Genomic DNA, 24,185 nt, shown 5'->3' with positions numbered 1-24,185 from the left:
AGAACATATGCTACTGCTCTAAAGTATTCATCCCATGGAACCATACTACATGAATCACCAGTACACACAACAGCAGAAGACCTGACCACTGGATGGGGAAGGGTGGCTTGGCCGTAGTTGACAAATGCTGTGATTAAAAAACACATCATCAGTTTGAAATGTGTTGGCTTTTTTACCTTTAAAGCCATGCTACCAAGCCAAGGCTTTTTAACTTGATATCAATCCTCTTCCAATGAATTATGCACTGAAAGAAACACCGGAACTCAATGTGTGAATTGAAGCTTGAAGTAAATAAGGGCAAATAAGTAACAATGTCAGATTTGAAATGTTACCAGCTGTTGCCCCTCACTAGGGCTTCTAAACTATTCATATAAATACACACATCCTGTGTCTGCTAAATGATTACCTAAATGTTCAGTTTGCGATTACAGCACAACCCCTTAGTTTAGGATTAACCAAGTCACGACAAATTAATGGCACGCAATTGTCGAAAGAAAAACCACCACAATTTGAAATTTGCTAGACCCAAATAACACCTAGAGAAAATGACTGGGCTCCATCAGATCCATGGAAGCCCATGACTTGTTTTTGAAGCTAAACTACCCCCCACCCCAAAGATGAAGGCAAATGGGCATTAAAACAGTTTCTTTGGAAAATGCCCAAAAGCATTATTACAAGGGTTTGGGTTTCTTCGCTGTCAAAAGAGCACAACTTTGGTTCAGATTTGGGAACCAATACAACCCCCTCCCTCAAAGAAAGACACAAGTTGAACTTGGAATTTAATATCTTTTTAATTGAATTCAATTAGCAAAGTCTGGAGATCCATGAGGTGGCCCCTATTGAGAAAAGGGAAACATTAGAACCTTTTAAAACTGTACAGGAGACACTGCATGAAGATCATGTGCCTTACCTGGTACTTCTGGTCGTCACCACCAGGCTCGCTTTAAGGGTGCTTCAGCAGTAAACTTCCAGGGTGTCCGAGGGGGCGGTGAAAAACCTTGAGGAACCTTAGTGTTGATCTTTGAAACATAGCGCACTTTGCTCAAGCCACCTGGAGCCTTCCTGTAAGGGGGTGGAGGAATCCTCTCAAAGCTAATGTCGGTCCAAGCATTGCTGCCATGGTCGTCGGTGGAACTGAAGTGAGTTACTGTACCAGGTGGAAGTTGGCCAGTGATGAACATGTCAAAGAACCGGTCATCATATAACTCCTGGGGTGGACTGACATAACTACTGGGCTCTGGGACACCGTTTACTCCTTGAACAGGTGCAGGGGAATAAAACTGGCTTTCAAGTGGTTCATTAGAATCTGGGACACGGTTCTCAGAGAAGGCTCGGAGTGGCGGGGGAGGCTGCAGGTATCCAGAATCATGGGACTCAGATTCTTCATTGCCATGTTCATAAGTAGCACCCCTCTGAATGAGTGTCCCAGCTTTGTAGGAGGGCTGCCACCAGTAGTTGAAATGTGGATCAAACACAGGAAGGGCAGCCTCAGGTGGAGGTGGTGGACTTGCTATAACTAGAATCTCAGGATTGGGCTGTTGAGGGACAAACAGCATCTGAGATTCAGGCTCAGACACCCACGATGTATACGGATAAGCGTCAACAGGAACAGGCAAAGGCTCCATTGGACTGGCTATAACTAGAATCTCAGGATTGGGCGGTTGAGGGTCAAACAGCATCTGAGATTCAGGCTCAGACACCGATGATGTATACAGATAAGCGTCAACAGGAACAGGCAACGGCTCCATTGGACTTGCTTGAGGAACTCCTTTAACAGATGCAGGGGAATAAAACCGGCCTTCAAGTGGTTCATTAGAACCAAAAGCTACGGGGGCAGCCTCAAACTTTTCATATCCAGAACTAGTTTGAGGCATGGAGCCCTTGACTTCAGCAGAGAAGGTCATCGGAGACACACCTTGGCCGGACTGTGTATACAGCCCAGGGGTCTGAGGTGGAGGTGGACCTGACTGCTGAACATCAGTGGAGCTTGAAGATGGCCAACCAGTCTCCATTTGACCAAGCTGCGGCAGGGGTTGATGGCCATAATATCCTTAAATAAAGGAATGTTAAAATTAAGTGTTTAAAAAAAAACCTACAAAGGCATTTTCCCAATTTGCAACAGGTCAACATAAGACAGAAGGAAATTACAATGGGATATCTGCGACAGACAGACAATAATTGTTAAAGGCTTACCTTTAGCTGGAAAGCTATAGACACGACACAGCATGGCAGACAGAAGAAAAGCCCTGAAAGTTGTAAACGAGTTTAGATTCAAGATAGAGATTAACAAGCAAGAGAGCTGAATCATTAGCTTTGTAAAGCCAGTCACACCTAGGAACTGCTTAAAATCAGCATTATCAACTGCAAAAACCTCCACAACTATGCCAATAGATCACATTAAGACCAGGTAAAACAATTTAAAGTGCTTCTTAAAAAAAAGGTTAAAACTACCTCAATATCAAGGCAACAGCCATGACTCCAATCACCTCAGTCCCAAAACATAAAAGAACTACCAGAATTCCTGCTCCTAGTTGCGGTGGAGAATTTATAGAGGGAAACATGTAGACATCAGCCAATCAAAGACTTTATTGATTAATTAAGGTCAGGTGAAAAAAAACTAGCCAATTATGAACATTTCTCAACACCACCTCCGATCATGTGATTGTTAATATGCAGTTTGGAAATGGGTGAAAGGCTTAATAAGTAGCCTAGTGTCTACTTCATTTACTTTATCACTGTAATGGTTTAAATACATTAAGTGCAAAATGTGAATAAATGTATATATATTACATGATATAAATGTTTAATTATTTGACCAATTTTAAAGTTTTATTACATTTTGTTCATGAAATCCTGAATCCACCCTTAATCCCCGAATATCCTCATTTTTTATTTTTTATCCTAATCGTCCTGAAACCTTTTGAACTGCAAATATCAAAGTCTTGATCTAGATCTAAAACAAAACCGGATTACGTGATCTAATCTGGTTTCAGAATCCTTTTTTTCCCTTTTGAACAAACCATTTTTAAGATTGTATCCAATCTGAAATCCAATCAGATTACTTCTGAACAACGGGGCCCAGGTAATCCAAATTGATCAAATCAACTGGGGGTAATTTCTTGGTGCAATACTTAGGAATCGTCACATAAATGATTCAAAACTGTAACACAGACATGTAAAAGTGTGGATTTGTCTTTTCCCTGGTGCAGTGTTCCATGCAACCTAAGGAATGCATGTCAATACTGCATTGTTTCACATAAAAACATGAATGAGACCAAAATGCCTTGGCGAATGTCTTGTACTTGTGAATTTATGAATAAAGGTTAAAGTGGCTTCTCTACTCTTGATTAGTTGACTGTATGATAGTTATGACAGGTTAAAATCGCTTTTAAAATTCCACCAAAGTGTTTGGGATCTTGAGTACAAGGACCGTCCCTTCATTATGGAATTCCCCAGTTGCCTCTACACAAACTCTATGCAAGGTACAGCCACCTTCAGAATCTTCAGCCTCACCACACTTTGACCCCAGATCAGTGGTCATTGGAACACAAAGCAGCTGTACTTTAGAAATCCAGGACTTCATTGCCGTCTGCAAACAGGAAACATTCTATACATTTCTGCAACTTTTTTACTAGAGAAAATTAAATGTACTCAATAGACTATTAAGGTTCCCATTACAATGTCAGGCCTGGATCACCAAACTGACCTGGGTACAAGTAGGACACACAGGAAATTGAGACTTTGAATAGATTTCCTTGGCTACCCAGAGAAAAAAGAATGCAGCAATGTTTGTATGTAATAAAAATGTATTTTATTCATAATATGGTAAAAATAAATGCTGAACAAAGAATGCTGATAATAATAGTAGTATTAATGAAGATGAAGTAGTAGCTTCCTGTTGCCTCTCTGCAGTCATCCAGTGTGACGTATGGAGACAGATGTTCAGTGCCATCATCAGCATCATATCCTGTGCCATAGTATACAAGCGAGTACAGACATTAATTCAACTCAGTCGATTCCTCCATTAATCAAAATTCAATGGAATGACCTAAGCTTCCAACACATCGTGATGATCAGAGATGGCCACAGTTTCTGCTTACGATCTAGACCATACGATCTAGACAACCTGTAATTATTTCTCCTTGTAGTAATTTGTAATGTTGACTCACCCGTGTCCATGTAGCTGTAGGGGGTGGGGCTGCTGGAGTCGGTGCCTATCAATTATAAATAAAAAATATCACTATAGATTCTGGTATAAAATTACCACTTTCATGATGAAACAAATTCAATTCACAGTCTCCTTTCTTTCACAAACCACTGGTACATCTGATGAATACTCTTCTTTCGTATGCCAAAACACAGCATCCTCCAAATCACTTTGTCATTTCATCTGTATTTCAAACTTACTGGTATCCAGAGGGACAGGAAGCTCCTCTTGTTTCACCAGGCTCATCTTCTGCTCCCTCTTCTCAGTGAGGACGTCCTCCTCAACATCACAGTCAGGACTCTCTGATGAAAGTAAAACATGTTTAAGACACACAGGCACTCGATTTGTGTCATTTACAGGTAGGGTCCTGCCCCTAGATCGGTGGAGGTCTGTGCCCATCTACTTAAATATTAATTAAAACAAGTTTAATCATATAGATTCTGGTGTATAATTAAAACTGGTAATCTAAAGCATACATTATTATCACAAATTTCAATCAAGTGAATGTCAGGCACATTTATGTGTTCTATTCTTACTATTGTCCTCCATATCACTTACGGTTTCCCATGCAGACCTGGATGACTGGTGTCTCTTCCAGGACCATGTCTTGCCATCTCAGGCTACAGGCTTTTTTGCCTGTCAAAGATATGCAGCCTACAGAAAAGATGACGCAAACTTATGTATGATCAGGAGGAAAGCCTGTGATGATTATATCACTACATGGCACTAGTAAAGTATACATTGTTGTTTATTCTTACTAATGTGCTCTGGTTCACTTACGCTTCCCCATCTTGTCCTGGATGAGTGGTGTGTCTTGCAGGACCACGTCTTGCCATCTCTGGCTACTGGCCTTTTTGCCTGTCAGTGGTATGTAGCCTACAATGAGGGGAAAATACAGTCAAACTATGATTTTGAGTTCTAGTATGTGATTATGTTATATCACTACATGATTCTAGTAATGTCCACACTGTAGTCTTTTGTATTGTACTGTAGTTCCTTACGCTTCCCAAAGTTGTCCTGGATGATTGGTGTCTCTTGCAAGACCATGTCTTCCATTCTCTGGCTTTGTCCGCTTCCCAAAGTTGTCGAAGGTACATAGACTAGAGAAAAAGTGAATTGAAAATATAGTCAAAGATTATGAGTTAAAACTATATGATAACATTTATAAATGACACTGCTGTATTCTTCATTGTATTCTTTGCATTCTTACTCAGTGGTTGGGTCTTTCCTTCTCCACAGCCATTGCTAGTCTCTACTGATGCCTTGACCTGCACCAGTAGGACTTCAGCAGTCTTTTGTTGTTGCACCTTCTGAGGGTTGCGCCTCTCTTGAGAAGCCTGGAGGGTGGTGTCCATTTTCTCATGGACTTGACTCCTCATTGCTGCACCATCTTCCTGCCTCGGCCTCCACCCTGAGGCCACAAGTCGAGCTCTTCTCACTGTCTCCTTCAACCCTCTGTCCCTCTCCTGGTCCATCTTCTCCATGGCCTGCATCTTGCTGATGCGATAGTTCTTTCGTCTCTGCCTCACTCCTCTTTTACGGATCCTGTCCCTGATGCTGGCAAATGCAGCCCTCAGGCCATCCATAAAGCATCCACAACATTCCATTTTCAGCTGCTCTTCAGTTCGATCAATTAAATTCAGGCAGAAAGTTCTCTCCAATGCTGTCTCTTGCTCAGGTCAAGTCAAAGTGTCTCAAGTACAACACTACTAGTCTTCTCTTTCAAAGTAGAATGTTCAAAGTAGAATTATCAGAGTAGAATGCTCAGAGCATTCCAACCAGTGATGTCATGACTGATGCTGATGAACTGATTCTGATTGAAATACCTGATCAGATTTGTAGCCTACGTGAAGCGCATCAGATGTTAAAATGGGAAACAGGTTTATTCATGTGTTGCAATTTTACCAGGCGTTTACGTTAAAGTTGCCCTGACAACCGTATGTTTTGATCTCACAGCTGTTCACAACGCCTCCCTTAATTAGGAGTGTCCATTTGTAATTCGCATAATTAAGTGGATTGATACGCGCACAGATTCGCATTTTCTTTAGCCGAATGAATTGAAACCCAGAGGGATCCTATATGGTTAATTCCGAGTTCTATAAATGTTCTGGCTCTAGCAAATATTTTCAGTGTAGGCTATTCCACTGATTCAATGCCGATGTGCACTGAAGAGGGAATAGTTCATTCACGAACACCGTTTCTGTGAGAAAACAAATACGTTAAAAAAAGGCGGTGTCCTTATTATCCAAAACATAACATAATAATATAATATGAATGGGGATTCTCTTCGTCCAGTAATCCAATTGCAATTCCGATGCAATATAATTTTGTGGTCCACTGTTGCCCACCTTCATGTTTTTTGGATTATAATCAAGGACCACACCTTTAACTAGATGAACTAGGATTACTGATTCATGAACTAACAACTTCACATCACATCAGCAATAAACACTGGGATCTCCAATCTAGCAACAATCACTGTTCATTGACTGAATGGAATCAAAGTAAACTTATTTTTTTTCTTGCTGTTGGCAGAAAATCTTACATTTTAAGACTTTAAAAGTCATATCCCTTATTATGATAACGTGGATTCAAATACAGCAAACTCTAACTTCCTTAACATCACCCATATTGTCATGTATCCTCCAACATAAACCGCTTCCTCTCCACCACTCCTATTACCTGTAATCATTTTAATCGAATACAAAATCACACACTTGAAGTGGAATCACCTACCAGACTTAAACATGCACATCTAAAAAGAATTTAAAAAAAAATGCCAGATCCATTTTTTAAAGAACTGTATAAATTTAATTTGCTTGTAATTTGTGTACAACATACTGCTCACAGATCACCATCACATATTCTTTGCTAATTAATAATTGTTACATTTGCAAATAATTCCAATGAATTTTAATTATCTGCAATACTTGGGTGTTATAACAGTGAGTATAAACGAGATAAATTAAACACATAAAGACAGGGCAGGGAAAAAAAAAAGTACACATTTACACGAAAAAAAAAGGGGGGGAAAAGCAAAGGGTGGGATAAATTTATGTTAACAGAAATACAGGCAATTTCACACCAACATATACAATCCACAGATTCTGAATCCTAGTGAGCTGTTGTGTGAAGTCTTCTGTACACCGGTGTGGCAGAGTAAAATTACAATTATATTTCGGTAAGGATCTTGTAGTACAGGAAGTGTTTGAGGAGAGTACAATGAAGCTCTGTACTTCTGCATTTGAACGAGACCACATGGTTGAATCAGCTGAAAGAAGCCGTTTCTCCTGAAAAAGGCTGACTTTCACGCTCCAATGTCCTCTGTTTGGTTTTGATAATAGGGCACAGCATCTGCAGACCTGACTGGAGATCCATTTCCAGATATGGTCAGGGGGTGAGAGTTGAGCGTGGGACTTGATTGTGCTTTGTGTCGGTTGGCAGCCCTCGCAAACAATCCCACCACACGGGGGCACACTCTGGGACACAGTCATTTTTGCATGCAGACAGCTGAAAATCATTTTTAAAAATTGATTGAAACTATTTGGGCTGACTCTAGCAGTCCTTGCTGGTTTAAGAACAGTGAAAATGATCCTTATGACGTCTGGAGTGCTTGGGATAACAGAGATGGGAAAACACAATCAATGGGTAGGCATTGCAAGGCAGGTCTCCTTTGAATTTGTTTGCAAATGCATAGTAAAACTACATCTGATGCCCAAACTCATGCGAGTTACAGTCAGTGCAGGGAAATGCCTAAAAGCTTAAGAAACTCAACAAAGCCCTGAGTAATAGGTGGTGGCTAAGGCATACTGTTCACATCGGGGTGGAGAATGCGGGGATCTGTCTCAACACAAGGAGCCAAAAAAAAAAAAAAAGTATAAATCATTCATTGACAGTTCAAACCACACTCCAAGATGCATGCAATGTAAATCAGATGGGGGGGAATAAAAACTGATCCCAAACTTAAAATTTGTACACCTCATTTTTACAACCTGCTAAGACCCTGAATACACTGCTAAAACCTCCTTGTTCAATCCAAAACATTTTCTTTTGCAACCAGTAATTTCCTAATTAACAGAGAAAGGCACTGCAACCCAGACACGTTTAACATGGACCAAATGACTTCTGGTTCTCCTGTGCATTATGTTTTGTTACTGACTTCATAATCCACCCAACATGAACACATTAACTACAGCAACAGAAATGTCATGAGGTATTGGACATCATGTTTAGACTGGCAGCCTTTCATGCATGTGGCTGTAGAACAGGAAATCCTGGTTTTGGGGACAAGCAGGGTTTTGGAACGACCATTACAAATATTATAATGGAGACCCATGTAATGACTGCACACCTCCTCACATCTACTTGTGTGTTTGACAGACTGTGTTAGCCCATTTTAAATAGCTGCTCCATTTGTATGAATCGGTTGGTCAAGATAGTCGATCAGGACCCGAAGAGATGTGATGCATGGAAAAAAAAGTGGGGTTTTCCTTTAATAGCTTTTTAAAACAGATTATTAATACTTTCTGATCTTATAGTGCCTGTGGCCTAGTTTATTTGAAATTACACTTTATTAGTCAATTTCCCTTGACAGTTCTTGATAATTTAGTAACAATTCTATATTTCAAAAAAGTCTGTACATCTTTATGAAAATGTTTTAAAATTTAAGGTCAAAAATGTCCATAATTTACCAGTTAATAGCACAGCGCAAAAACAAACCAAAAAACTAGGAATACGAATATTAAGCTATGTCTAGCATAATTCTGAATAGGAATTTAGAACGGGCCAACACTTATGTTCCAAATATGTGACTGCCCGTGGTAGCTGCAGCCAAACTCTGGACCACTCTGATGATATCACCCACACACACACTTGTGTGACACACAAGGTAGCTCAGTGATAATTACCGAAGTAACTTTCCACCCACTTCTGGTTGGCTCAATCCCCAACCTCAAGATTAAAATAAATACAAAAAGAAGCATCTCTTTAATTATAGGCTACAGTAAAGGCTACCTGCTGAACAGAAGTCATGATTGGAGAATGAGCTGAATGCTGAATATGCAGACGCCTCAGCTAAGCCTTCTAGGTGAAGCAATTAGTTGAAAATGAGCATTTCAGAGACATCTGAAACCGGTTGCACCAAAAGATCAGCAATTTCCATGATGGATACAAAAAAAAAAAACTGTAATGAAAAATAAATCATTGAAATTAAGATATTAAAAACCTACTTCAAAAGGAAATATAAACACTCTAAACACATCCCAAAAAAGCATACTGTGCAATACTACTCTGCGGGAGCCCACAAAATATCATTCCTGCTTTGAATGCCATTTCTGTCCAAGCATTTCCCATTTCTTTCCACAGCGCTCTCCTCAACAACAATATGCTGGAAGAGACTGCGCTGGTAAGGGGACATTAGGTCTCTGGTCTTCCCCTCCAGCTGACCTCTCCCAGGGCTTGAGGCAACCGGAGCCTCCACAAAGAAGCTGAAGCTCCACAGCCTCGTCTCTCCTGTGGCTGACCCATCGCCTGATTGGCAAAGGGACATTCCTTCCTACCAGTCAACCAGGCAGGTGGGGTATCCCTGCCAATGCTAGGGGGTTGAGGAGGTCTTCCAGCTTTTGTGCTGGACAGATAAGTGTGGTTGGGTTGGTTTGGGAGGATGTGACCGTGGCTGGTCAGGTGGTCAGCTGGTGGTAGCTAGTGCCGGCTGTCTAGCAGCAGTCCGTCTTGGCTTTACCGGCATAGTTAATGATTCTCTTGAGACAGCGGCCAAACTCCTCCAGGATGACCCGCTCGGCCATCGCCTGCGACTGATTGGACAGTTCTGCTTGCTCCGCCTGCTCCATCAGACACTCGACCGTGGCTTCTGCTACTTCCTTCGTGACAAACGTGTAAGGTTGCCTGAGAACGAGAACACAAGTCAACAGTCAGCCTGTGGAAATAACTCAGAAATCGCTACTTGCTATTGCTATTTGCCGCTCGACAGAACGCAGCTGTTTGGGAATATATTGCACAAACACAACTGTCAGATAGGAGGAGCTGGATGGTCTTACTTTCCCCCACCACTGGATATGGCCGGAGTGGTGCGCGTTAGCAGGTCTGAGATCTGTGACGAGAGCTTGGTCTTGGCCGCTGTCTGCTGCTGCACTCTGACCTCGGCTGCGTCAGCCAGGTGCATCAGAGTCTTCCTCTCAGGACTCTCCTCAAAGTTTTTGCAGCCCACACATTTACAGATGGACGAGCACATGATCTTGGCCTATTCAATCCAGCAAGGCCGTGCAAACACACACACACACACACACACACACACACACACACACACACACACACACACACACACACAGAGGAATGAATGGTTACTCAAAGCTTTTGACATCTGTTAAAGGTTATATGGAAAGACACTGCTCATTTTCAGTTTTAACAATTTTCAATGCAATGCATTTTTTGACAAGGCCTGCTACTTCATTCACCTCCTTACTACATTGGTCCTTTCTTTAACAAGGAACTGACCTCGTAACACTCGCAGTAGTTCTTCAGACAGCCCGAGCGCTTGCAGTTGCAGCCCTTGCTGTGTCTGCGGTCCGACTCGCCCTCCTTGCCTTTGCCAATTTTGGGCTTGAAGGCTTCTGGGTTCCGATCCAGACACGCCTATGAGCACACAAACAGTCTCACTCAGATATGACAAAGCACTAACAGCTGAATTCATGACTTAATTCATACATTACAGTGCAGATAGGCATTCTTAACACGATCTGCACTCCCTGGGTATTCCCGGGATTCTGATGGCATTAGCAGCTTGCTCCACCACTTGAGCTACACCTTACATGCAATGTATAAATGTGACTATTTTACCTGTCAACCTGAGCATCACTGGAAGCTCAATAACACAATTTCATAATTCTTGATTCAACTTCAAAGCTTAGCAATATACCAGACAAATATATTAACATACTTGGACATGCCACTGGTACATTTTAGGCATGGTTGGTATTATGAGATAGGGTACATCATCGCCTTAGAGGCAGCTCAGTTTTGCTAAGGACGTCTCAAAGTTGAGATTTTGTATTTAAGCACACAACTCTCTCTCCACTAGGTCAGGAGAAGAGCACAGATCTTCAGCATGAACCTTCTGTAAGCAGATGAAGTGTCAGACTTCACTGAGTGTCAGAGTAGAGCCCATTCTTTTTATTTGTTAAAGATTGATTTTTTCCCCCAGAGGCTCCTCTAAGTAGGCAACATTAATGATCCTGTGGTGAGTAGCTCTTACCTTGATAGCTTTTAATCGCTCAGACTCGTGCTCCAGGTTGTTAAAGCAGTTGGTGCAGTTACAGTTGCTGCAAAACTCCCCATTGGCAAAGCAGTCGCAATAACTGAGAGGAGGGACATTTGAAAATATATTATTGAATAAATAAAATCCTCCAAATAAATAAGAGTGAAATGTTACCATCAAGGATCATGAAAATGACTTACAGTTTCAGACACTGTGATTTTGTACAATTGCATGGCTTCCTTTGTCTTGATGTTGATTCGGACGCTGACAGACTAGAGGGAAAGTCAGACAGACTTTTGAAAGTCAACATAAGAGGTTAATATGGATCTTCAGCGAGCTTGTATCCATGCAAATGGAATTATAAAACAATAACTAACAGTTAATCTTCTCCCCTCAGTCTCTTACCCATTAAGAGGCAGTCTGGCTTGTGTCTGTACACAGGTTGGGCTGGAAAATCCAGAGCTGCTGGCCAGTGTCACTATCGTCGACTGCTGAAGCTGAGGAACAAGCAGTGTCACAAGTAGCGTCACACAAGTAATATTGGACTGAGAGAATGAAATGAAAACAAACAGTATGTCGCACAGTCCAGGGCTCAGTTCTTTTGACATAAAGTAAAGGTCAAGTTGATCATTTGGAGAGAAACATAATAAAAATATAGCATTTTTAGCTCAAATCTGTGCTCACAGTGACCTGTACACTGATAGATAATCAAGTCAGCTTGCAATTCAATTCTGACCAATTAAAAGATCCGGATCACAGTGTTACCATGGCTGTGATGTCCACACCCACCTAGCAACCAACGTGGACCAGGCAGGCATGCAATGTGACATGCAACAAACTTGACTGCCGTTGTTACAGTTTGCACAAGGCTGTGGCAAGACTGTTAACAGTCTGACCTAATTCTTCCATCATCAAAGGTGACATTCAAAAGTTCCTGTCAATGCATCATGGTCTTCCACACAACCCTGCTGTACTAAGGTCATCAGGATTAGGGCATGGCTTTATACAAGTGTAGCCTAGTTAGTAGCCAACAGGAAGCCTATTCAACCCAAGGCTGCTCTGTTATAGTGATGGGAAGTTCGGGTCATTTTACTGACTCGAATCTTTGAATCTCGTTCAGTAAAATGGGGGGGTTGGGGGTTAGGGTTGCTCAACATTTTATAGCCAATTCCCTGGCCTAAATATGTCCACTGCAAACACGTATCATATTATCATGTTAGTGCATGTAAACCAGCAGATACTAATTTAAAAGAAATTCCTGCATTAAAATAATATATCATGAATTTATTATCACACTAGCATTTAATTATCACGGCAAACAATTACGCTGCACTGAACTGTAAGTAAAGTACAAAATAGTAAAAATAACTAAACCTGTAATTATTACTTGTGAACGAATATCATTCACATCTTACTAAACCTAGTCACGCGAAAGTGAACGAGGTTAACAAATCTTTTCTGTTTCCTCTTCTGAGCCTATGCAGGTTACATGAAAAATGATCCAAAGATCCGTATCCGAAGACCCAGTCAAAATGAACGAATCATTTCTGTTTTCTCTAGCTACCAGTGCTGAGCCTATGCAGGTCATGTGAAAAATGATCCAAAGACTCGTATCCGGCAGATGAACGAATCGTTCACCTCCCGACCGTGTCTTTAGATCAATGTTTCGTTTTTCTGCCAAACAAGTCTTTGGATCAATGATTCGTTCATCTGCCGGATACGAGTCTTTGGATCCTTTCCCACGTGACCTGCATAGGCTCAGTACTAGTAGCTAGAGGAAACAGAAATGATTCGTTCATTTCCCGACTCGGTCTTTGTACGAGTCTTTGGATCCTTTTTCACGTGACCTGCATTCAACGAATCATTTCTGTTTCCTTGGCTGAGCCTATGCAAGTCCTGATGCGCGGCCACGAGAAAATGAACGAATCTTTTTTTGAGAGGACTCGTTACTCTTGAGTCCGTGTAAGGATTCGTTTAAAATGAACGTATCGTTCACGAACGACACATCACTACTCTGTTGCCTCAACAATTTCTAGAAAAGCAGCATGTTAGTTGGGATACCGTTGAGAAACCCACCTTATTGATCACGTTTACAAAAATATTGGCCTCCAGTGGAGGGCATCGTAACTGAGGGGTGTCTGGAGTTGTGTTGTGTCTCCTGACCTGTGTGACATATGGCGCGGAGAGAACGGCGTATCCCATGTTCCCCGACCCAGGGGCGGGGGCGAGTAAGGTTCCGGGGGGCAGGGGCTGGAGCTGCGGGAGGGGCGTGGCTGGCATGATGAGGCGCTGCTGTTGGCTAGTCACCACCTGGGGGGCGGCCGACGTCAGAGGTTTGGGCACGACCTGGACGAGGGACAGGAAGCATCAAGCCAGTTACAACAGACAGACTGGGCACGCTTTAGAAGTCTAGACAGGTCTGACATTCGTTAAGATAAATGAGGGTGGGAAATCGTATTAACCAAGATGGGGCCTAGTCACAAGTTTTATTCCACCAAAGAAATCCATTACTGACCCTTGCCTTGAGCTGGGTGAATGGAGGGAAAAAACTAAAACAAAAAACACTTATGTGGTCCTAGTTCAGTAAGGACCAACTCTAAACATAATCCTCATCTACAAACATATTAAAAGAATCAATTTGAAACGGCTGGGTTTAGCGAAGTCCCAGGTGTGATCACATTCAGTAAATAACCACAAGGGTGAAACAGGAACTAGTGAAGGGAGGGGAGAAGAGAGAACCTCACCTGCTTCATGGTTTGAGCAGAAACAATGGGAACAGACATCCTGACGGTTGCAGAGTTGACCACCATGGGTTTGGCTGTCAGGGGAGAAAAGGGAAGGGTCAATCAACAAAAAGCAGCAAATCCTCAACCTCACTCAACAGCTGGAACTGAGGGCCTGATTTGTAGAACACTGGCCTTTACTATTAGGCAGGGTTCCCACTCTAAGGCAAATGTCAAATTCCATGACTTCACTGACAAAACATTCCATGACCTACAATGAATGGAAGATCAGGCTGCCTTTGGGCTGAGCAGACAAAAACCAAACACAGTATTTTAAAACCATCGGGCCATATTTACGAAAGGTGTGTAGCCTGCTTAACACTTGTTACACATAGCTTGTACTAGCACAGCTTAACAGCGACGGTGAGTGCAAATTAAGAATCATGCTCACCTGTTTAGCTGTCCACATCTAACTTGGCTAACTGCACAATGAAATTACGAAATTGATATCACTAAACTCTTCGGGTGGATCGCTCCTCTCGGTAAATATTGAACAAAGAAAAATATCAAATCCCCTGACTTTCCATGTCTGGAAAAGTCTTTTTACAATTCCATGATATTCCAGAAATTCCATGACCCATGAGAACCCATAGGCCATAGGAGGTGCTGCAGGAGTCGGAGGAGCAGAGGGAAGCCCACCTGGCTGTAAGGAGGCGGCGACGCTGGGACTGCTGCCCGTGGGCGCGGGCGGGCTGCCGCTCGATGCCGTCACCAGGCGTACGTAATGGAAGCGGCTGCCGGGGACCTGGATGTGCTGCACATTGGGAGAGGTGGCCAGGGGGACGATGGTCTTGAACTGGGGTCCCCCCACCCCACCCACTGTGACCGTCTGGACTGGCTTCACCGTCTAGATTAGTGGAGAGGAAAGGAAAGGGAGGGAGGGTTGGTGGATTTAGAGAAACTAGATGATGGTGAAAGCATCACAGTCAAAGACTCAATGCCCATGTAGAACTTTGACTTCATGTAGTCCAGCTCAAGACTCTTGAATCATCTGCGCCTGAAGGAGAAGGGCCTGACCTGTGTGGTGGAGTGGCTGAGCCCCGCTTTGGCAGGAGAGGCGGGCGTAGACTGCTGCTGCATGTGGAGGATCTGCTGGCCCAGAGCCATGCTGAGGGGAACAGCCACAGACTTCTGAGGTGAGGCGGGCGATGGGGAAGCCACTGACACCACCGTCAGCTGTGGACAAACACAATTAGTGATTAATGGACCGTTTTCATACTAGGTGACTTATGGTCCAAGAAGGGCACACATGTCCTCGAAATGTGTGGAGAAGTGTCATACAACAATCACAGATGCACACACACAGAACTTGCACCATTATCAGCTGTGGACCATGGGTCCCTCTACCCTTTATGCCCCCCATGGTGTCCCTCTACCCTTTATGCCCCCCATGGTGTCCCTCTACCCTCTACACCCCCCATGGGTCCCTCTCCCTCCCGTTTACATGGCACAAGTTTCTGCACAGGGTCAGTGTGAAGCTATTGGACTTATAAAAAATAGAACTTTTTTATAGGTTTAAATCAGACATGTAACAAAATGTGAGTTTGTAACTAGATTCACAACAGCCACAAAAACAATTTCCAAACATCTATGGTCTAAGACATCTGAAATAGCAGTGTGGAAATGTCTACGGTGCAAACTTGTAAAAATGGACTGACCTTGCTGGGAGACTTGAGGGGAGAGATGGCCATCTTACTGGATCCACTCTGAGTGGAACTGAGTGCATCCATAACTGAGATGGTCCGAGGGGGTGTGAGCGGGGTGCTCTGGGTCAGAACACGCCCTGCGGAACACAACAAGTATCAGAGAACCAGACACCAGCTACACAACAAGTATCAGAGAACCAGACACCAGCCTAGCAACAAGTATCAGAGAACCAGACACCAGCCTAGCAACAAGTATCAGAGAACCAGATACACAACAAGTATCAGAGAACCAGACACCAGCTACACAACAAGGAACTACCAAGAACTTTTTACCACTGCACCTTCAACTCATCTCTGGTTAGTCTTGAATCATTTGAAACTGATTGAATATCACATCGAGAAAATCAGATCCTCACGATCATTGGACATTGTGGTAAAATGATCAGAGCGGAAATGTCATGATGATGATGATTCTACCCTCATTCATTCCAGTATAAGGCTGAGCTTTGTTCTAGTGTACGGTCATAAAATTTAATTACACCATCATTTTGCAAAATGCATCACATGATAAGAAAATGAATTTTGCATTCATCTCATGCATGTTGATAAGCAAAGCAATATATGCCACTGGTTCATTCAGAAAGGAACAGCGTTATGGCTTTACACAGCTTCTGAAGCCAAGACAAGCCACCCAACTTATCAAGCCAAGCATCTGCCCAATTCACTGTAAACATTTTCAAAATATTTACAAATTGACAGGAAACAAGGTCCTTTGTGCTTACACTTAACGTGACTACATGCAAAGTCTAGTCTAGTATCATTATTATTTCTGGAGTTGTCACTTGATGCATGTTTTGTTGCATTTTAAGGTGAATCCCAGGTTTTTTTCATCCTCTGTGATTATCAGTCTAATGCTTTTTTTTATTGCTGCAGTGGTATCAAAACAGGTACTGACGTCCAAAAGATTCCAGAATGCACTACTGTTCTTCATAGATAGAGGGCACCTCACCTGTCATCACAGGGGACAGAGACGTTTGGCTGTTTAAGCCTTTGCTGTTAAGAGCCTTTGTGATGATGAACTTCGTGATCATGGGGGCAGCGGTGGAGACTGGGACCTTCTTGGTGATCTGTCCAAAAACAAAACACCCCACATTAAATCTTGTGGTAGGACAGAAAAACAATACATACCATGAAAATAAACATTGAGAGAGGAATATTTAAGACATGATCATCATACAATATAGCTATCTGTAGTTTATGCTGTTGCTGTTGTTACATCAGACACATGAAGGTAAATGTTGCAAAATGCGAGAGTGTGCAGACCTGATGTAAGAACTTGTAGAATACAATGTGAGAACTAGTAGAACAAAAATCTGAACTCGTATGTTTACATTTTTTTACTCAAAGAAAATATTCACGCGGCAACATCAGCGGTTGCACAAGCGGTAAAGGTGTGATCACTGGCACTAAGAGCGCAGAGCCAGCCTGAAGTTAATTAGTGAAAGGTTTGGTTAAAGCTGACCAATAGCATCCCTCAAGCAATCCCTTTAAACCGAATGTGTCAGATGAGATGCGAGATGGCAACATCACTGTGGGTTCTGGATGGTTTTACAAGGAATAAAATCAGTGCTGCTTCTGTTGTTTCAAACAATTACATTTGCTTGTCAGACCAGTTTTAAAATGCCCTAACACATCCCTTCAAACTGTTATATTGTTAGGGAAGCCTTTGTGATTTTGAGCCTGAAAAAAAAAGTTTTGCTCACTTTGATTCCATGAGAATCTAACATTATCTTTATTGAATAGATATAGCCCATCTCCCGTAGGCCTATATTGTAGATCATTTATTTGGGACTAGAATGTCAAATGTCCAAACATGCATAACATATGATGGGCTACATATTCAATTTCATAAATCACAATTTCAAAAAAAATAATCTTACGCTTTTAGGCTACTGCAAGAGTATATTAGATGCATCTAAAGTAACTATGGTATACAACGTTAATTAGACTGAAACTGAGACCCCAGCAGTGAAAGCCTGGATCAACAGGAGAGTGGACATAAAGTATTCATTTGCGTAATACAAGCCTTTTGGTGACTATTTGTAGATAAACTAACAATACGAGATATCAGGGAAACAGGGACAGGGAAAAAACGTGATGTGTAAAACGAAAGAGCGGCAGTTATCAGTGGCCAGACGTGTATTTAGGCATGTATGTACAGTCCTGTTTAGAGAAAAAACCTGTTTAGCTCGTAATACTACTTTCTTTAGTCACTGACAAGGATGTTGGGTAGTGTGCTTGGTTACACAGTTGCTTCCACTGTTGCGAACCCCAAATCCAAAGTTTCTGATTCTATGCTTGATAGCTCTCCAGAGAACATGTTATTTAATTTGTTTGATAGGTTGATTTTGTTAATTCATTAGCTCTCCTGACTACACACTGACCGTAGTAGACTCTATCGATGGGCCTATTTTCAATCAACCGTTATTTGCTATGGTTGTAATAGTTACCATTGAAAGTTTACATACAGACTGGTGATTAAGCCGATTTAAGCTATGGTAGTTGATGTAATGCACTGTTATGGATTATGCAAGCATCTTTATTTTTTTTTAATCTTGTACACTTTTACATCCTAAATTCAAGTACATAAAAGTAAAAATTGAGGTGGGAAATAAGACCAAACTGGTTGAAATGACATGGAATTGCCCAAAAGCTCTCACATTTTTCAACATATTTACCTTCATACACATCAGCTTTTGTTTTCCGTTTCAATTGAACACAATTAACATAATAACACAATAATAACATAATTAACAGGAGAGCCTCTGTTAAGTCACGGATGACAATCCACACATCTAGAGAGTAAGAGAGGCCAAACCTGAGACCAACAGATTCGGGGTCATTTTCTCTTTTCTTTGAAACCCCCGGGTTTATTATACAACTGTGTACGAGTATATTAAGACCGTTAGGTTCTAAAAACCTCAGTCTTGGCCCTGTCTTCATACATTCTCTAGTACTACAACCATTTAACCAAGTACATTTTAAAACACACCTCTTGCTGCGGTTAATGTTGATAGTAAACAAGCAAAACACCAAGTAAGCAGAAGCTTATTTTCTGTATCTGTTCATACGGGCCTTGACATTAGTGAAAGGCCACGTTCTGCAGAAATCACCAGTTGGACTCCTTCAAGTGGTCAAGAAACTGCTGAATCAGGACACACAGCTTGATCCTGATACCCTTTCCTTAAAAGGCTCTACCATAAGAACACATGTACAGCTATGCAACAGGTGCTCAGTTTCACTGAGACAAGGAAATTCACACGCACAAGCCCACCAACTGTCTTCTGTTACTGACTTAAGCACAATCCCCAGAGAGAGCCAGGCATACATCTTTCGATCAGTACCACAGACAAGTGCCGTCTATCGATTCAAAACAAACTAATTAAAAACAAATTAATCGTACAATTTGCTATGATTTATCGCAATTCATCGCTTTTTTGTTCTTATGACTCAAGCTTGTAATAATGGATATTTAAATCAAATCATGGAATTAATGTAGAATCTACACAAAGGAGATATACATCCAAATTCAAATACTGTTGTTTAATAACATCTTTTTAACTTTGAACACAGATTCTGTCCTGTGAACTACAGATTTCCAATAAAACCATCCAGGCCATCAAAACTGACTGTTAGATTAAAATTGAAGGCCATATTTGTGTGGCAAGTAAATTGTGAAGGGACTTATTTTGGAATGGGGATTGAGATGAAGACATGGATGGGCAGAGAAGAAGAGATGAACTTTTGGGAGGGAGATACTTCACCAAGTGACTAGTTGGTAATTAGAACATGGAGTGCAGCGTAATTAGAACATGGAGTGCAGCCCGGTGCTGGTACATCATCACATCAGCCAAGTTAACTCACATGCAAGAAGCCACTTCAGAGGTTTACCTCGAAACAAAGGCAGTCGACAAACAAGACGCTGGCAAAATAATGTTGTTGCTATCTGACAAAATGCTTGCTAAATGACAGCATGCTACCTGCCAATTATCTGCTATCTGAGCTGTCGGCTTATGTGCCGTTCAAATAGCTGCAGTTTAAGAAACCTAATGATTGGGGCACTTTATTGTTTGCATTCTAAGCGGGGCTTTATGGAGCTTTATGATTCATGGCCACTCACTCACCTGTAAAGTCTTGGGGTGCTGACCCTGCTGGACCGTCTGTGATGTGCCCATCAGCTGACTGGCAGTGCTCAGCGCTTGGACCCCGACCATTGGCTTCAGGTCGGTGCGGCCCCCGATGGTCACCACCTTAAACTGTTGCGGCTGCCCTTTGCCATCCCCAGCGCTCAGCAGGGTGCCAGCTTTGGCAGCCGAGTGGGGCATCGCCAAAACAATTGGCTGGCCACCCTTTCCGAGAGTAGTGACCACCAGCTTCTGGCCGTCTTGCTTCAGCAACTGTGGCTTGAGCTCTGAACCGGGGGAGGCCGCCACCTTGTTGAGGATGAGTTGGTGATTGGCAGGGAGGGCAAGAGAAGTGGACAGCCTCTGTAGACTCCCAGTGACCTGTGGGCTGCTGGGTTGGAGAGTCATGGCGGAGCTGGAGGGGGTGAGGAGGAGCTGGGTGCCCATGCTCCCGCTCGAGGGGGTAGAGTCCGTGCTGGTAAGGGTGGTCATGGCCTGAGTTCTCTGCACGGGAATAGATGGTGCTGCTGTGCACAGAGTCACTATCTCCGGCACCTCCGTCTCCATGGGAACAGGAGTGTCCTGCCTCTCCAGGGCGTTGGGTGGAGCAGGGCAGACAGCAGGAAGGTCATCGTCAGTGACGATGGCCTCGGTGTCCATGATCTCATCTGGGAGCAGGCTGTTTAGCTCAGGAGGCACCACGTCCATTTTGTCACTAAAAGGTGCACACAAATCAGTTTGCATTTAACGACTAAATCTGTAATGGGTCATGAAACAATACTCTTAATAACATAAATCAGAACAATCACATTACTAACAACCGCTGTCTATTTGGAAATTGAAATCCAGTTTCAAGAAGTTGTTAACTGTTACAATTGCCAAGTTTTTGGTGTACTATAAACTCTGTCCACAAGTGGCTGCTATTTCCCCTGTTGTTTTTCAAGAAAAACAAACTGCAGCAAAGCAGATCCAAACTATTTATTACTCTGCATTAGGACTTCGGCCCAGTTACAGATCTTACTTGACAGGAAATATTTTTCCAGTTCAAAAAGCCTACTTACTTTCAGACTAAGAAGCAAGTGGATTCAGTCATTTTCCACCACAAGGTATTTTCCGGTTGACTGTAAAGTTGGTCCACAAATATTGCCAAAAACAAAAACCACTCAGATTTAACCCAAGAAACCCTGTAACTGTGCCAAAGTAATTGTGAGCCTCATATTCAGTTAGATGGCAGTTGGGTCAGGTACAGAGTAAATTTGAATGCCTTAGCAGACCAGCAAGATCCCTCTCAGAGTATAAACTGGGATAGAATCAGCCAAAATAATGTGTAGATCCAAAGATGTACTTGAATATTCTTAAACTGAAGCCAGGTCTAATTATATCCATGTGTACATCATAAACAATCCATCACGATGTGAGAAACCAGTGGCAAGACACCACATTCAATTTGATGCTAACAGGCAATCATATCTTCAGTTGCAAATCTATCCACTTGGAGAAATTGTGTCAAATGAATGACACCAAAACAAGGACTGGGTGGCTGACGTGCAAAGGGCAAATGCATTTTATGAATTCAATTCCTTACATCGCCCTCTCTCTGATGTTTAACCCACACACGGTGGTTATATGTACCAGTAAGACTGGGGAAAACGCACATAAACAGCAGATGGCATAAATTGAAGTGTACGCTCAAAACCTCTAGTGTTGAAAGTCACTTAAAACCATGATCTATATAACGTTTTGACTAAACCAACACTTCCAGGGGCAGAACAGAGGGCCTGTTGTCAGGCTAGCATTTAGTTAACGTTAGATTTTAAAAATCTCTATGGATTAAATCGTCATAGCACAAACTTGTGCAGCGAGTTCGTTTTAACTACAAACATCCAAATATCAAAGAGACTGAATGAAGTTATAAGACATTAGCTTGCTAACACCTTAACTTCAATAATATGTTTACAAATAACACGAAGCTTCAAAATTGGCTAACTTGATAGCGACACTGCAATTGTACATAGGAGATCAGGGATTATTGACCAGTGCCGTTGTGGTTACAAAACCAATCGCAGAACGCAATGCCATTGTTCTTCACAATAAATGTACGGCAGACTGCTTTGCATAAGTTGTTTGGCCTGCATATGTCAACAAAGCAACTTGACATGACCCATGGCGTGGACGCATCGTAACGTTAACTCACGAGAGACATCTACAAAATATCAATTTAAAGGTAGATTTGAATTCGGTCTCTTTAGAAGTCGAATTTATGGAAAAGCCTCCTCAATAATCTCCCCTACCTCAAGAGTAAGCCATGCCAAATACCACAGCCTGTACACGTTACCGAATAAAACTGCCAGTCCGATACTCTTTTGACAGAACCTTGAGAATGATTGCGTGGGTCAATTCAAGAAACAGTTGTTATTAAAATACGCATCGATTTCAAACGGTACTAGAATAACACTGCAAGAGTGGCTAGCTCACTGCGTTTCTATTTCAGGCCGGGGTTGGATTTCGAAAGATCCGCCATTTTCAACTCGTCATCAGTTCATCTTATGAGAAGAGATAACAAGGGATACCAAAAATACCCATCATAATATAATGTTGGCTAGTTTATGACCACATGCCATATGATATATGGATATTTCAGGCACTGTATGTTACAACTCACCAGATGGTTGTACGGTGACAACCAGAATAGGTTGTCAATTACGGTGTGGTCTCAGTACTCGGTCAAGTGTAGAAATCAGGAACCTTTCCATGATCCACAATGTACAACTGCATATGATCACAGAATATCCACTCTACGTTTTATTTGCACCAACTAATACTCTTGCTATGGCGAAGATAAAAGTTCACAAGTTGAAACAGCTCAACAACATAATATAAGAGACCTGGCTGATTCAAGGAAAAAACAGCTAGCTATGGAATATTTATTAACGTTACTTGCTAACCAGCTAGCTACAAGGGCAAAGGGACCAAAGACAGCAATGACTTCACATTCTCTCTGTACTAGCTGTCACAGTTATTCAAAGTAACGAGATAGAACTAAATAAACAAGGGACTGCAGACATTTTTCAGATGTCATCACTAACTGCATGTGCCAATAAGTGGTTTAACTAAGAAAACGTTAAGCTAATTAGCCAACTCTAGTCAGTGGTACCGTTAACTGTTGTTAAAACAGTGTGAGAAAAGTAATGACAAGAGAAATATCGGCCTTTAAGTTTTGCTAGTTACTCAAGCCAGCAACACGGACATTGTTTAGATTTTAAGCTAAGCAAGTTGACGTTCACCCACTTGCAACTCGCAACTGGCTTAACGTTACAGGCCAGTTAACGCGTCAATCGTAGCTAATAGCTGACTTTGCTAACTATTAATACAATCGCATGTCCACTTCGGCAACATTAGCTAACGCAGATAGCTGTTAGCAAGCTAACTTCAAAACACAACACAAGAAGTCAGCTAGTTTGATAGTTCATACGTTTTAAGTTAAATAAGGATAGTTCCTTGGCTAGCTAGATGTTTAGCCACTAAAGTTAAATTATTGTTGACTTAGGGAGACAACCACGCACGTTCACAGATAACTTGTTAAAGTAACAGGGCAGCTACCAAATGGTAGCTAACAAGCTGCAATTACAGTATATTTTCTGTTGCAAAGGACAGTAGTCTGCAGCATCAAATCTCGCTGCAGAATGTCAGCTGTTTGCTAGCTAGCGAGCTATGATTACTTAAAGCTAGCCATCTGGTTCGCATTGGGCTTCCTGAGTTGCTGGTAGCTGCTAGGGTTAGCAGCATAGCAATTTAGCTAACGTTGGCTAATATCATATTGCCTCCTCACTGAAAAAAGAGGTTACAGAAATTCTTACACAGTTTGCCGAATTTCCTGTAGCAATTGTTTTTAGCAGGTTCGAACTTCTTGTCATATCCAGCCCATCTCAACCGAGGATGGGTGTTTCTGCATCTCGATACTACACCAGCAAACGAAGACGATTGTTTAAAATAACGCGCCTAGCGCCATTTCACCTCCAACATCCCATAATAATGCCACGCCCTCCATGGAAACCACGTATATCGTCATCACCCGACTTCCGCCCTGTGAAA

The 24,185-nt window shown here is 42.1% G+C and overlaps 2 protein-coding genes across 5 annotated transcripts; both read right to left on the bottom strand.

The window, feature by feature from the left end:
- Positions 1–766: 766 nt before the first annotated feature.
- LOC105893337 (extensin-2-like) lies at positions 767–2,563 on the bottom strand. The gene is made up of 4 exons (XM_031558785.2): positions 2,452–2,563; positions 2,194–2,246; positions 911–2,050; positions 767–836 (listed from the first exon to the last, which is right to left on the bottom strand). The coding sequence occupies exons 1-3, from the start codon at positions 2,559–2,561 to the stop codon at positions 927–929; spliced, it is 1,287 nt and encodes a 428-aa protein (XP_031414645.1). The 5' UTR covers positions 2,562–2,563; the 3' UTR covers positions 767–836; positions 911–926.
- Positions 2,564–6,993: 4,430 nt separating this feature from the next.
- lin54 (lin-54 DREAM MuvB core complex component) lies at positions 6,994–24,124 on the bottom strand. 4 transcript variants are annotated; one of them, XM_031558188.2, is made up of 14 exons: positions 23,951–24,124; positions 20,094–20,808; positions 16,919–17,036; positions 15,922–16,046; positions 15,281–15,439; positions 14,903–15,110; positions 14,225–14,298; positions 13,644–13,826; positions 11,886–11,977; positions 11,681–11,773; positions 11,478–11,580; positions 10,721–10,858; positions 10,264–10,466; positions 6,994–10,111 (listed from the first exon to the last, which is right to left on the bottom strand). In XM_031558188.2, exons 2-14 carry the CDS (start codon positions 20,799–20,801, stop codon positions 9,922–9,924), a joined length of 2,394 nt encoding a protein of 797 aa, XP_031414048.1. In that variant the 5' UTR covers positions 20,802–20,808; positions 23,951–24,124; the 3' UTR covers positions 6,994–9,921. The 4 variants fall into 4 exon arrangements, with proteins under 4 accessions (XP_031414048.1, XP_012675191.1, XP_031414050.1 ...); XM_012819737.3 differs by having other exon boundaries at positions 11,681–11,752; XM_031558190.1 differs by lacking the exon at positions 23,951–24,124 and adding an exon at positions 22,385–23,944.
- Positions 24,125–24,185: the final 61 nt, after the last annotated feature.

Source organism: Clupea harengus, chromosome 21, assembly GCF_900700415.2.
Source record: "Clupea harengus chromosome 21, Ch_v2.0.2, whole genome shotgun sequence".
Lineage (NCBI taxonomy): Eukaryota > Metazoa > Chordata > Actinopteri > Clupeiformes > Clupeidae > Clupea > Clupea harengus.
The sequence above is the reverse complement of the archived record's forward strand: the minus strand, read 5'-3'. Positions and strand labels throughout refer to the sequence as shown.